Genomic DNA, 12,367 nt, shown 5'->3' with positions numbered 1-12,367 from the left:
ACACTTATCTTGGTCCCACTCTTTCCTCAGGCCCTACCCAAGGTTCCCAACCTCCTTGAAGCTATTCCAGACCATGGTCAGCCTGCTAATCGCTCCTTTTTCTGGAATCTAAGATGAATTATCCTCCTTCATTTAGCACTTGGTTATCTAGTTCATGCTTGATTTATACTTGATTTGTACTTCTTTGTGTACATGTTCTGTCTCCTAAACTGGAATTTAGCCACTCAAAACAAGGGACAATACACTACCAAACGTAAGGTAGATGGCTAGTGGGAAGCAGCCACAGAGCACAGGGAGATCAGCTGGGTGCTTTGTGACCGCCTGGAGGGGTGGGATAGGGAGGGTGGGAGGGAGGGAGGTGCAAGAGGGAAGAGATATGGGGACATATGTATATGTGTAACTGATTCACTTTGTTATAAAGCAGAAACTAACACACCGTTGTAAAGCTATTATACTCCAATAGAGATGCAAAAAAAAAAAACAAGGGTCAGATCTAGTTTCCCCTGCAAATTCCAAATTCCTTCCTGGTACAGAGCCATATAAGCAGCAGGCACTCAAGAAACCTTGGATGTTGAGGACAATGACGACTGTGATGATGATAATTGTGCTCGAGGAGGAGGAGGACAAAGATAGAAGAGAAATTCTATTCAGGTAGAAAAGCTCACCGAAACCTACAAAACAACTTGGATTACTATAGAGATCAAACTCCAGGCCAAAGGAAAATGGTAGAAACCATCAAGTTTATGTCTGTGAAACTTCTGCCTGCCGCATTTGCCACGTCCTGCTTCACAGGCCATTTTATTAGTATTAAGAACAACACAGGGCTATCTTTCTTATTCCCTTCCTTGAGGTACCCACTATGATGACTAACTTCATGTGTCAGCTTGACTGGGCCATGGATGCCCAGGCATTTGGTCAAATATTATTTTGAGTGTTTCTGGGCGAGATTAGCATTTGAATCGGTAAACTAAGTAGAGTAGATTGCCCTCCCTAATGTAGGTGGGCCTCATCCAATCAGTAGAACAAAAGGCTGAATAAGAGGGAATTCCTACCCACTCCACCACACCACTGCTGAGCTGGGACCTCAGTTTTTTCTTTCTTTTTTTTTTTTTTTAACATCTTTATTGGGGTATAATTGCTTTACAATGGTGTGTTAGTTTCTGCTTTATAACAAAGTGAATCAGTTATACATATACATATGTTCCCATATCTCTTCCCTCTTGCGTCTCCCTCCCTCCCACCCTCCCTATCCCACCCCTCCAGGTGGTCACAAAGCACCGAACTGATATCCCTGTGCCATGAGGCTGCTTCCCACTGGCTATCTACCTTACGTTTGTTAGCATATATATGTCCATGTCTCTCTCTCGCCCTATCACAGCTCACCCTTCCCCCTCCCCATATCCTCAAGTCCGTTCTCCAGTAGGTCTGTGTCTTTATTCCTGTCTTACCCCTAGTACCAAAATGTTCATTGCAGCCCTATTTGCAATAGTCCGGAGATGGAAACAACCTGAGTGCCCATCGTCGGATGAATGGATAAAGAAGATGCGGCACATATATACAATGGAATATTACTCAGCCATAAAAAGAAACGAAATTGAGCTATTTGTAATGAGGTGGATAGACCTAGAGTCTGTCATACAGAGTGAAGTAAATCAGAAAGAGAAAGACAAATACCGTATGCTAGCACATATATATGGAATTTAAGAAAAAAAAATGTCATAAAGAAACCAGGGGTAAGACAGGAATAAAGACATCAGTTTTTTCTTGTCTTCAAACTTGAACTGCAAAATCAACTCTTCTCGTGGTAAGATCTGAGGGACAATTTTGCATGTCCCACCTCCACTGGCCCCAATTCTTATTCCTTTGACGGAAATACTCCTTTGGGTTAAGACACCACATTGCCAGGGGTCTATTTAGAAAGCAAATAACCACAAAAGATCTATTACTTTAATATCTTGACATGGATTCTTTCCCAGATGAAAGTAGAGAGCAAAAGACTGAGACATAAGGTGGTACAATTTAAGATGAGGGAGAGGGAGAGATGCTGGGGGACTGTCTGGGGAGGACCGGCCCAAGTGGGGCACTGCCTTGGGAAGTTGTACACAGTCAGATGTCAGTAAAAGCAGGAGGGACAGGGTGCAGATGGAGGACAGAGGATGGGAGGGGCCGAGAAAGAGGTCTTGAAAGGAGTCAAGGAAAGGTCAGACTCCTCCAAAGGGGTGGGCACTGGATGAACATTCTGTCAATTGGACACTAGTGTTACAGCAACTGGCTCTGTACCTGTTTCTCCAGGCCAGAGACCAGAGACTCTTATCAGCTCTCTCCTCCCTTGGCCTCTCTCACCTCCTGATGATTTCTCACTAAACTCTGCTGTTTTAAACTTCTTGTTGCTTGGATCATGTCTTCACGTCTAATTCCCAAAGATGCAATTCTGCCACAGGCCCTGAGGGTCACACCAGGACTGTGCTCCACCTTTCAGCCTGGTTCCACCCTCGAGGGACCTCTCCCACTTTGGGAATCGAGTCCCTCTAATGTGGCTGATCCCAACACTCCCTCTCCTAAGCCTCCTGTGGTTTCAGAGTGATGCACAATTAGGTAAAACTCCTGGCTCTCCCTTAACAGACTTCTAACCTGCTCCTATCTAAGGCCTTTTTTAGTTACAACTAACATTCCTATAGCAGATGAGAGTTTACCGAAATATTATTGTTACCTATAATCTGGCTGTCATCCCAACACTCAACTGAAACTGCTCAGGCAAAGATCACCAATGACTTTTATTGGTCGTTATTGCCAAAACCAAGGAACACATTTCATTTATTGTCTTGGTGTCCTCTTTGCTGCTGATGGCATTATTCAACATACTCTAATTTTTTTTTTTTTTTTTTTTTGTTTTTTTTTTTCTTGCGTTATGCGGGCCTCTCACTGTTGTGGCCTCTCCCATTTGTGGAGCACAGGCTCCGGACGCGCAGGCTCAGTGGCCATGGCTCACGGGCCCAGCCGCTCCGCGGCATGTGGGATCTTCCCGAAACGGGGCACGAACCCGCGTCTCCTGCATCAGCAGGCGGACTCTCAAGCACTGCGCCACCAGGGAAGCCCCATACTCTCATTTTTGTTACTCTCTCCTGCCTAAGTTTTCATGGCACTGTTATCTGCTGGTTCTCCACAACATGCTTTTGTCTCCTCAGCATCCCTTTTCCTTACCTTGGTAAGTGCCCCACCTCCCTGAATAGAGTGAGCACATGACCCAGGTTGGCCAATCATAATATCAAATCTCTCTGTCCTCAGTGATTGGTCCAGAGATGGGTCACATGTCCCAAATCGGGCCAATCAGTTTTTCACTATTATTTTCTAAATGAAGCTAGTTGGGAGTACGCTTAATCAATCAGTTTTGCTGTGTAACAAATACTCTCAAAATCTCAGTGGCTTATAACAACCAGTATTTATTTTCTTGTGCTTGAGTCTACAGGACAGAAGTGGCAAGGATTGGCTTCAGATATGCTTCACAGGTTTCTTTATTCTCTCTGGACCAGTGGCTACTGGGGTCATACTCTTCTCAGGAAGGAGCACAGAGCAAGCAGAAACATGTGATACCTCTTAAAGTCTTGGCCCAGAACTGTCACATTGTCCCTCTGTCCACATTTCCAAAGCAAGTCATTTGGCCACACCCAACAACACTGGGAAGATGCCTCTGGCGGGAGCAACTGCAGTCACTCAGCAAAAGGGAGGGACTATGTTATGCAAATATCTCTGCATGGAGGGGCGTGAAGAACTGGAAACAATAACCAATCTGCCACACTCCCTTTACCTTTCTGAACCCAGGCTCTAAAGATGGACCCTGGGAGCTGCTGTGGACCTACCCCCCACCATGTGAAGCTGATCTGAGGATGAAGCCCATACCCAAAAAATCAAGTCCCTAGATCCAGTGGTCTGGCTCCATCCCTGCCTTCCCAGATTTTAGTTATGAATTATTGAATTTCCCTTTGAATTGGGATTCTATCATTCACATGACAAGAGGCCTAGAAAATATAGTCTCTTCCCTCTCGAGTGGTCCTTTTTGACCTTGTGCTCTGCACTCAGCTCTTCTCTCTCTAGAGCAGGGGTTGGCAAACTATGGCTCATGGGTGAAATCTGGCTGGCCATCTGTTTTTGTACATAGTTTTACTGGAACACATCCACATGCATTTACTTATGTATTGTCTGTGGCTGCTTTCACACTACAATATCAGAGTTGAATAGTTATGATAGTGACCACACAGTCCGCAAAACCTAAAATATTTACTACCCGGCCCTTTACAGAAAAATTGTGCTGAGCCCTACCCCAAAAGATGGAGGCCATGTGCTCTCCCAGCCAGTCTCATCCACCTGCAAGCTGGGGACTCCCAAATCTATTTCCCTGGCCCTGGCCTCACCCTGCATCTTGGGATAATTCTGCACACCATTTTCTGCTCAGATGCCCTGCAAGCACCTCAAATTCAATAAGTATCGAACTTAAACTGAACTCATCCTTTCCCCCTAAACCAGTTCCTCTTTCCAATTCCCATCAGTAATGGTGCTGGCTTTGCACCCAGCAGCCCAAGCTAGATTATTCCTTCTGCCTTCCTTCCCTTCCCCATCAACAGGTTGTGCTGGTTTTACTTCTAAACTTTTCTTAAACTCTCTCTCCTTCTCTCCAGCCTTTCTCATATATCCTCACTTGAGCCATTGCAGTCTTCTCACTTGTCTCTTTATCTCTCTTGTTTTCCACCTGTCCCTCCAGCAGGGGATCTTTTACAGCCCCAGTCTTGTCCTGCAGCTCCCTAAAGTACTCAATGACTCCCATTAAGAGTCAAGTCTGGGACTTCCCTGGGGGAGCAGTGGTTAAGAATCCGCCTGCCAATGCAGGGTACATGGGTTCGAGCCCTAGTCTGGGAAGATCCCACATGCCGCGGAGCAACTAAGCCCATGCGCCACAACTACTGAGCCTGCGCTCTAGAGCCCACGAGCCACAACTACTGAAGCCTGCGCACCTAGAGCCCGTGCTCCGCAACAAGAGAAGCCACCACAATGAGAAGCCCGCGCGCACCAACAAAGACCAAATGCAGCCAAAAATAAATAAATTAATTAAAAGAAAAAAGTCAAGTCCAACTTTGACAACCCAATTGGCAAAACCCTCAATTTCCTGGCCCTGCCACTCGCTCTATCCTTATTTTAGAGTATATCTCATCTCACCCAAGACTAATGTGAAAACATACAAACCATGCTGTTTCTTGCCTCTGGCCTTTGTTTATGCTGCTCCAGCCCTGTTCACCACCTACCTCTCTCTTTCATTTGGCTAACTCATCCTTCAGGATTCGCGACAGACATCACCTCCCTCTAGGTAGCCATCTCAGGCTTGCACCTGCCTTCCTGAGCTGAGCTGAGTGCATCTTCTTTGCTCTCTCCTAGCTCTCAGGCAGAAGTTAACTTGAGTTTACCAGTTTACCTGCCTATCTGCTCACTACGATGCAAGCTCCTAGGGACAGAGCCCATGTTTCATTTATCCTTGTGTCTTTGGCTCCTGCACAAAGTAAATGTTTGGTGAACTTAACTGAACTATAAGATTTTTCACTCATATTACCTGTCACTGAAAGTTTGCAAAAGACTTTGAGATAAATATGATTATTTTCACTTTATGAATTAGGAAATTGAATCTCAGAGAATTTGTTCAAAGCCATGTATCTGATAAAGAGCAGAAGACTGAACTTAAATCTAGATCTATGGACCTTGAACTTTTGGAAATTCTGACCACAGAACCGTGCTTTTATTCCTGAATTAGTCTTTTGTATTAGTTATAAAATATATAATAGTACAAAAGTTATGCCATATTACACATAAATTCATATCTTTAAGAATAATAATACAATGAATGCCCATGTAGTCCATTGCCCAGTTTAGGAAATAGAACATTGCCAATTCCTTTGAACCACTATCCAAATTTTGTGTTTATCATTCCCTTGCTTTTCTTTAGATTTTCTCACGTATGGATGTACTCAAACAATGTATTGTATTCCATCATATAAATGTATCAATGTTCATTTGTCCACTACTCCTGTTGATGGATGCTTGAGCTGTTTCCAAGTTTGTTTGTTTGTTTACTTGTTTTTACAAAGAGTGCTGCTATCCTTGTACAATTCTGCTAGCCACATACAGAAGTTTCTCTGGGATATATTCATAAGAGTGAAATTCATATGTGCACCTTCATCTTTACCAAACAATGTCAAACTATTTCCAGTGTCTATAGCATCAGCAATGAATAGTAGTTTCTGATGCTCTACATCTTTGTACCACCAACATTTGGTGGTACAAAAATATGTTTTCTTTTTGTAGAGACAGCAGTTAAAAAAGAGAAGAAATCGGCCTTCCCTGGTGGTGCAGTGGTTGAGAGTCCGCCTGCCGATGTAGGGGACACGGGTTCGTGCCCCGGTCCGGGAAGATCCCACATGCCCCGGAGCGGCTGGGCCCGTGAGCCGTGGCCGCTGAGCCTGCGTGTCCGGAGCCTGTGCTCCGCAACGGGAGAGGCCACAACAGTGAGAGGCCCGCGTACAGCAAAAAAAAAAGAGAAGAAATAAATACGATGTTAGAAATTATTTTATAAAATACAACAAACCCCTGATATTTGTGAGCAATCCCAAGAACTCATAACATATAAAAATTCATGCTGGAAAACCAGCTTCACCTCAGCACCTTAGAGCAGATGTTGGAAACTGGCTAGATGGTGAAGAGGGTCATGACTTTTGGGATTTTGAAAGGCTCTGCATTTGTCACTTGGGAATGTCAGGGGTCTCCTGTAATATAATTTGCATGAAGTCAGAGTTAACGGGAATTCTTCTACTCATTAATATTACTTATAATCATTCTTACAGTTAAGTAGCACCGTATTTAGGGGTAGGAGAAAAGGCTGAAGTGGGAAGAAGAATGAAAAGGATAGATCTAGGGGGAATGCTAAGAGGACAGGAGAAAGGTGACGGGAAGGAACAGAATCTCCTATCTTTTCACTATTTTGTGTCATCTCAGCAGCATGCCGTTCCTCCTATTGGAGAGGGGACAGGCAGTGGTCGAGCCTGGCCTGACTTAAACCTCAGCATCATCAAATGACAGAAGATGCAAAAGCACCTGGCAGGATCAGGATAAGAATGAGAACAGGGAAGTTGGATGGGAAACAAAGGAGAGAGGGGCGTGACAGGAAGAGTCACAGAAAAGGATTACCCAAGAAAATGGGCAACATTAACATCACAGGCCTCCAGGGGCTATCTCCTCTGAGGACCACCAAAGAAAGAAGTCTCTGTGCAAATTAACACAGCAGACCACTCTTTGATGCGGAGGGGGAAAGATAAAAGGACGAAGTAAAGGTTGCCAAGTAGAGGCACATTCCGGCTACAGAGAAGGGCAGAGGAAGGCGAGCAGGAGAGGGACTTGAGGGGGGCAGTTGGACCCTCTGGGAGGGGCTCCCAAATGAAGGCGAGAGCCGCCCCCCGCCACCCCGATGAGGTTAAGGAGTTTGCACTGGGTGGTGGTTGTGGAGGCTTGTTGGGGCAAAGGGTCAGCAGGGGCGAGGGTGCCCGGCCAGCTCTCCCCGGGGCATCTGTGAGGCACAGCTGTGGACACAGGTCCAGTTCAGCCCAACTATGTACTGAAAGTGGCCCTGAGTTCCCGGAAGGCTGCCTGGTGGAGCTTCCTCTTGTCTTCTGCCTGCTTCCGCTCATCTTGCTCTGCTTTTAGCTCCGCTTCAGACAGAGGACAAGGTTTGGACCTTGGCTTCAAAGAAGTCCTTGGCACCTTTGACGCCCTCCAGGGCAACATCGATCTCAGAAAGCTTCGCCAGTGCCATCAGCCCACTGTCCTCCGTAGTTCCCCTGCTGCGGCCTTGTGGAATATAAGCAGGAGCTCACGGAAGCTGAGTTTGCCATCAAAGTCCTCGTGCACCTCCTTGATCATGCTCTTCAAGCCCAGGTGGGTCTGGGGCCCCCCAGCTTCTCCATCACCAGCTTCAGCTCCATCAGGTCGATGAAGCCATCCCTTCCGGCATCGTACAGTTTGAACATGCTCTCCAGGTCCTTGATGAGGCGGTGGCTGAACTCCGGGAACTCGGAGTAGAGGTGGAAGACCTTGCAGCGGCAGGGTCGCGCCGCGCCCTCGTTGACGTCCAGCCGTCTGTTCAGCTGTGCGCTCAGCTTGGCTTGGGCTCTGGCCGTGGGCGCCCAGGCAGACACCTGCGGCTGGGGCTCGGGGACTGGGGCGGCTTGGGGCGCAGGCTGGAGCCCGCCTTCCACCTCCTCCCACTTCAGTCACTGCTGCAGCTTGCTCACTAGCTCCTGGCTGGCCACGGCCACGGTGGATGCGCGGACGCGGGGACTGGGCAGACAGCGCGCTCTTCCCCAACTAGCGACTCTGTGACACTTCCAAAAGTTCTTAATTTTATTGTAATTGTATGTGTCAGTCTTTTCCTCTGTGGTTTGCATTTTTTCTGTTTGTTTAAGGAATCCTTCTCTATCCTAAGGTCATAAATAGCAAACACCATTTACTGAGTACTATCTGTGTTTCAGTACTCTTAATTCCCTTTCATGGATGATGAATGTAAGACACAGAGAAATGAAGCAATTTGATCAATATCATGCAGTAAATAAGCAGTGGACTCAGGATTTGAACCCAGACCATCTGCCTTTAGCATTTGCACTTTAAAGACTGTTTATACTTCCGGTTGTAGAGATCATCTGGTTAGTCTAAAAGATTTAGAGTTTTACCTTTCTCATTAAAGTATTTAATCTGAAGTTGGTTTTTGTATATGATGTAAGATACCTGAATTAATCTTTAATAACTACTTTATCCCCTTAGACATTCATCATTAGTGAAACTAGTGTCGACTGATTCATGCTAAAGATGAATTAAAAAAAACAAAAACTAGGGACTTCCCTGGTGGTCCAGTGGTTAAGACTTCGCCTTCCAATGCAGGGGGTGCAGGGAGCTAAGATCCCACATGACTCGGGGCCACAAAAACCAAAACATAAAACAGAATCAATATTGTAGCAAATTCAATAAAGACTTAAAAAAATAAAACATAATTCTCAACTTAAATAAAACAACATCTATTTCGTGGAGACTGCAAGAGAGTGATCCCAAGCAAAATGTAACCCTGCTCTCGAAGTTCACAGAGAAGTTGAGCTTCAAATGATGTGCCCCAGAACAGAATTCTTTGAATTAGCTGAGGAAGGCAGACCTCCACCGTTCCAGAGTTGAGGACAGAAGATTGATCAAAGGCTTTTGGCATCTTGTAAAGTGAACAGAATATCCCCCGAAGAAACCCTGCAAAAGGCAGAGGCCATCACAATGCCAGGAACAGCCTCCAGCTCTGCCTACACTGCTGGGACCAAAATAGCTCACACGGCCTTCCTGCCGCCTCCTTGTGAACTGTGTGGGAAGGAACACTGGTCACGAATTCTTTGTTTCAACTACCCGCACACACTAGGACAGCGACAGCAACAGCAGTGACATCTTGGAATCTGGAGAATAGCACATCACAGGCTAGACATCATACCTATTCTGCACCAAGTGCCATCTTCCTCCAAAATTAAAGGTTTTTAAACAAATGCCAAGAAACTGAAAATGATTTTTAATTAAAAAGTAAAATGGGAATGAGCTGAATGTGGGCCAGATCATAAAGGGTCTCATATTGACAGACTTAAGAAGTGTGAACTTCACTGCGTCAGTGAGCAGGTCTGGAAGTCTTTTAAACAGGAAAGTAGGGGGCTTCCCTGGTGGCGCAGTGGTTGAGAGTCCGCCTGCCGATGCAGGGGACACGGGTTTGTGCCCCGGTCCGGGAAGATCCCATATGCCGCGGAGCGGCTGGGCCTGTGAGCCATGGCTGCTGAGCCTGCGCGTCTGGAGCCTGTGCTCCGCAACGGGAGAAGCCGCAACACTGAGAGGCCCGCGTACCGCAAAAAATAAAAAAATTTAAAAAAACAGGAAAGTAACACAAACCGTTTATTGTTTTGCTCGTTACAGACTGTATGACTAGTTACAATATGGGTGATAGAATACCCTAAAGACTGGCTGTGACAAGCTCTGCCGGTGGTGCCCTCCTACCCTAGCCCGGTTCTTCCCTGCCGGCAGAGCTCGCCTCCCACTCCGAAGGCTGGAAATGCCTGACAATCACTTTCCCAGCCTCCCTGACAGGTAGAATACGGGCATGTGACCCAGCCCTGGCTAATGGGACCTGGTTGGAGAGGTTGCTAAGGGGATTCTGGAAAAGATTTCCCTCTCTAATTAAAAGATGCGTAAGAAGAAAAGCCCTGCTGCTTTTCTAAATATGATCGTGTTTGCATGTAACGCCTGGAGCTGCCACCATGAATAGGGACAAGGCCAATATCTCAGGGATGGCAGAGCAGAAAGATGGAGGTGACGACATCATAGAACCACACAGAGCCACCTTCCCTTTGGAGATAACAGATGCTTATTGTTCAAGCCACTTTTACTTGGATATTCTGTTACTTGTACCCTACACCATCTCAAGGAAAGAAGCATTAATAAGGCCTCCAATATACAATGTAATATAATGTTATAGAAAATATTAAAAATAGACACTTTTTCCTTCAGATACTTATTTGAAATAAATGAGCCACAAAATTGGAAATAGCTACCATATTAACTGTTCACTGAACATTTTGGGTGCTCAAGCAAGAATCTATACAATCTCGGAGATGTCTTATTTTTTCTCTATCTGAAATGATTTTTTTCTCATTTTCTTCTCTCATTCGCACATTTCCCTAAGAACATTTCTCGCTGTTCCCCGCTACGCAGCAATTCTCTCTCCTTGAAGGTCTCTGTTTCATGAAGTCATGGCGGTCATAGCACATTATTTAAGAAGCTCAGCAACGTGCAAACAAAAGAACTGCAAGTTCCAAGGCTTCAAGTAACAATACAGAATCACAGGGTTCTCAAGATGAGAGGTACTTAACATCATCTGTAGTAATGCAGTAGAATTTGAATACAGATAAAACCAGAACATCTGGTTAGAGTTCCTTAAGACCATTAATAATTATCTCCCAACCTAAATTCTTATATGCAGTGGCTGGCAACTTTTCAGCATGTCCTTCTGGTTCCATCTGAAGGAAACCCCATCCAATCCCCAAAACACGTCAGGGTCCTCCACTGGAGAGTCCTTCTTTCATTCTAGGAATATTTGCTAAGGCTCTATCAAGTGTTGGCACTGAGATTTAATCTCTCCGATCTTTATTCTCATGTCGCTTACAATATTTTCTGGGAACTCGGGACTTTTCCACATGCGAACCATTTTAAAAATACAAGTGAGAAACACCGCATCTGAGATAGAGAGCTGGATTGCCAGGTACAGGCGGAGGGAAGGTGGCTGCTTTGGGTTGGCCAATGTCTCCTTTCACACCTATTCATTTCACAAGTGGTGACTCCGCGCCGCTGGGGCTGGAAGGGCTTTGGCCCCGACAGGTGCGGACCCGGCGCGCAGAGGGGCGCGGCTCCTCTCCCTCTTCGGGCCCGTGAGGCCTCTGCGCGCCCGTGCCCGGCGGCGGGACGATGCGGAGCGAGCCGAGCCGCCCCGGGAGGCCGCAGAGCGCGGGGCTCCCCCGGGAACCTGGCGCCGCGCGGGGGCGGGAGCCAGGTGGCCCAGGCGCGCCCGCCTCGCCCGGGCACCGAGCAGGAAGTGGCCCAGGCGCGGCCCGGGCGCGGCCTCCGCAGGGCGCGCCTCCTTTGTGGCCCCTTGCTGTGCGGCCGGGCCGGGAAGAGGCGGGAGCCCGAGACCCAGCGCGGGGAGCGAGAGCTAATGGCGGCGCCTGCGCCCAGGGGCCCCGGAGCCGCCGCCTCGGCCGCCCTGGACGAGCTGTCCCGGAACCTCACGTACGGGGCGCTGGGCGCCGGCAATGGCTCCCTGTCGGGCGCTTGGTACCGCCGGAACCAGGTAAGGGCCGGACGCCCCGCCGCCTGGTGGGGACCGGGGTGGTGCCGCGGCGCCTCCGGCTCCTCTGCCGCTCTCCCGCCGACTCTCAGAAGGACACCGCGCTGTCCAAGTGGGCAGAGCTGACATGATGTTACCACACATTGACTTCACTGCCCCTCGTTTGGGAGAGCGGAAAGCCCTGGTCTGCCTCTCCTGGGCATCGATCCCTGGGAGCGGGTCGCACAGGTCTGCGGTCATGGGCCTCTGGGTCCCCGACCACCCCGCCTCCCCGGCCTGATTCTAGGAGTGCGGGGGGCAAATCTCCGCCACCCATGTCCGCCGCCCCCACCCCCCACCCCGCCAGGATCATTTTACAGTTCAAAAAAAAATAAGTGACACTCTGTTCTCCGAATCAGAGGACTCGTTAAGGGCCGCCAAATGTCA

The 12,367-nt window shown here is 47.6% G+C and overlaps 1 protein-coding gene and 1 pseudogene across 1 annotated transcript in view; one reads left to right on the top strand and one right to left on the bottom strand.

The window, feature by feature from the left end:
* Window positions 1-7,641: 7,641 nt before the first annotated feature.
* Window positions 7,642-8,477, bottom strand: LOC103075449 (EF-hand domain-containing protein D1 pseudogene; annotated as a pseudogene).
* Window positions 8,478-11,809: 3,332 nt separating this feature from the next.
* Window positions 11,810-12,367, top strand: part of NIPAL2 (NIPA like domain containing 2) — a 72,225-nt gene continuing 71,667 nt past the window's right edge. Inside the window, exon 1 of the mRNA XM_007457160.1 lies at window positions 11,810-11,944. Within this exon, the coding sequence (XP_007457222.1) occupies window positions 11,810-11,944 (135 nt within the window). The remainder of the gene's footprint in view (window positions 11,945-12,367) is intronic.

The sequence above is a fragment of the Lipotes vexillifer genome, unplaced genomic scaffold, assembly GCF_000442215.2.
Source record: "Lipotes vexillifer unplaced genomic scaffold, Lipotes_vexillifer_v1.1 scaffold376, whole genome shotgun sequence".
Taxonomy (NCBI): Eukaryota; Metazoa; Chordata; class Mammalia; order Artiodactyla; family Lipotidae; genus Lipotes; species Lipotes vexillifer.
The sequence above is the reverse complement of the archived record's forward strand: the minus strand, read 5'-3'. Positions and strand labels throughout refer to the sequence as shown.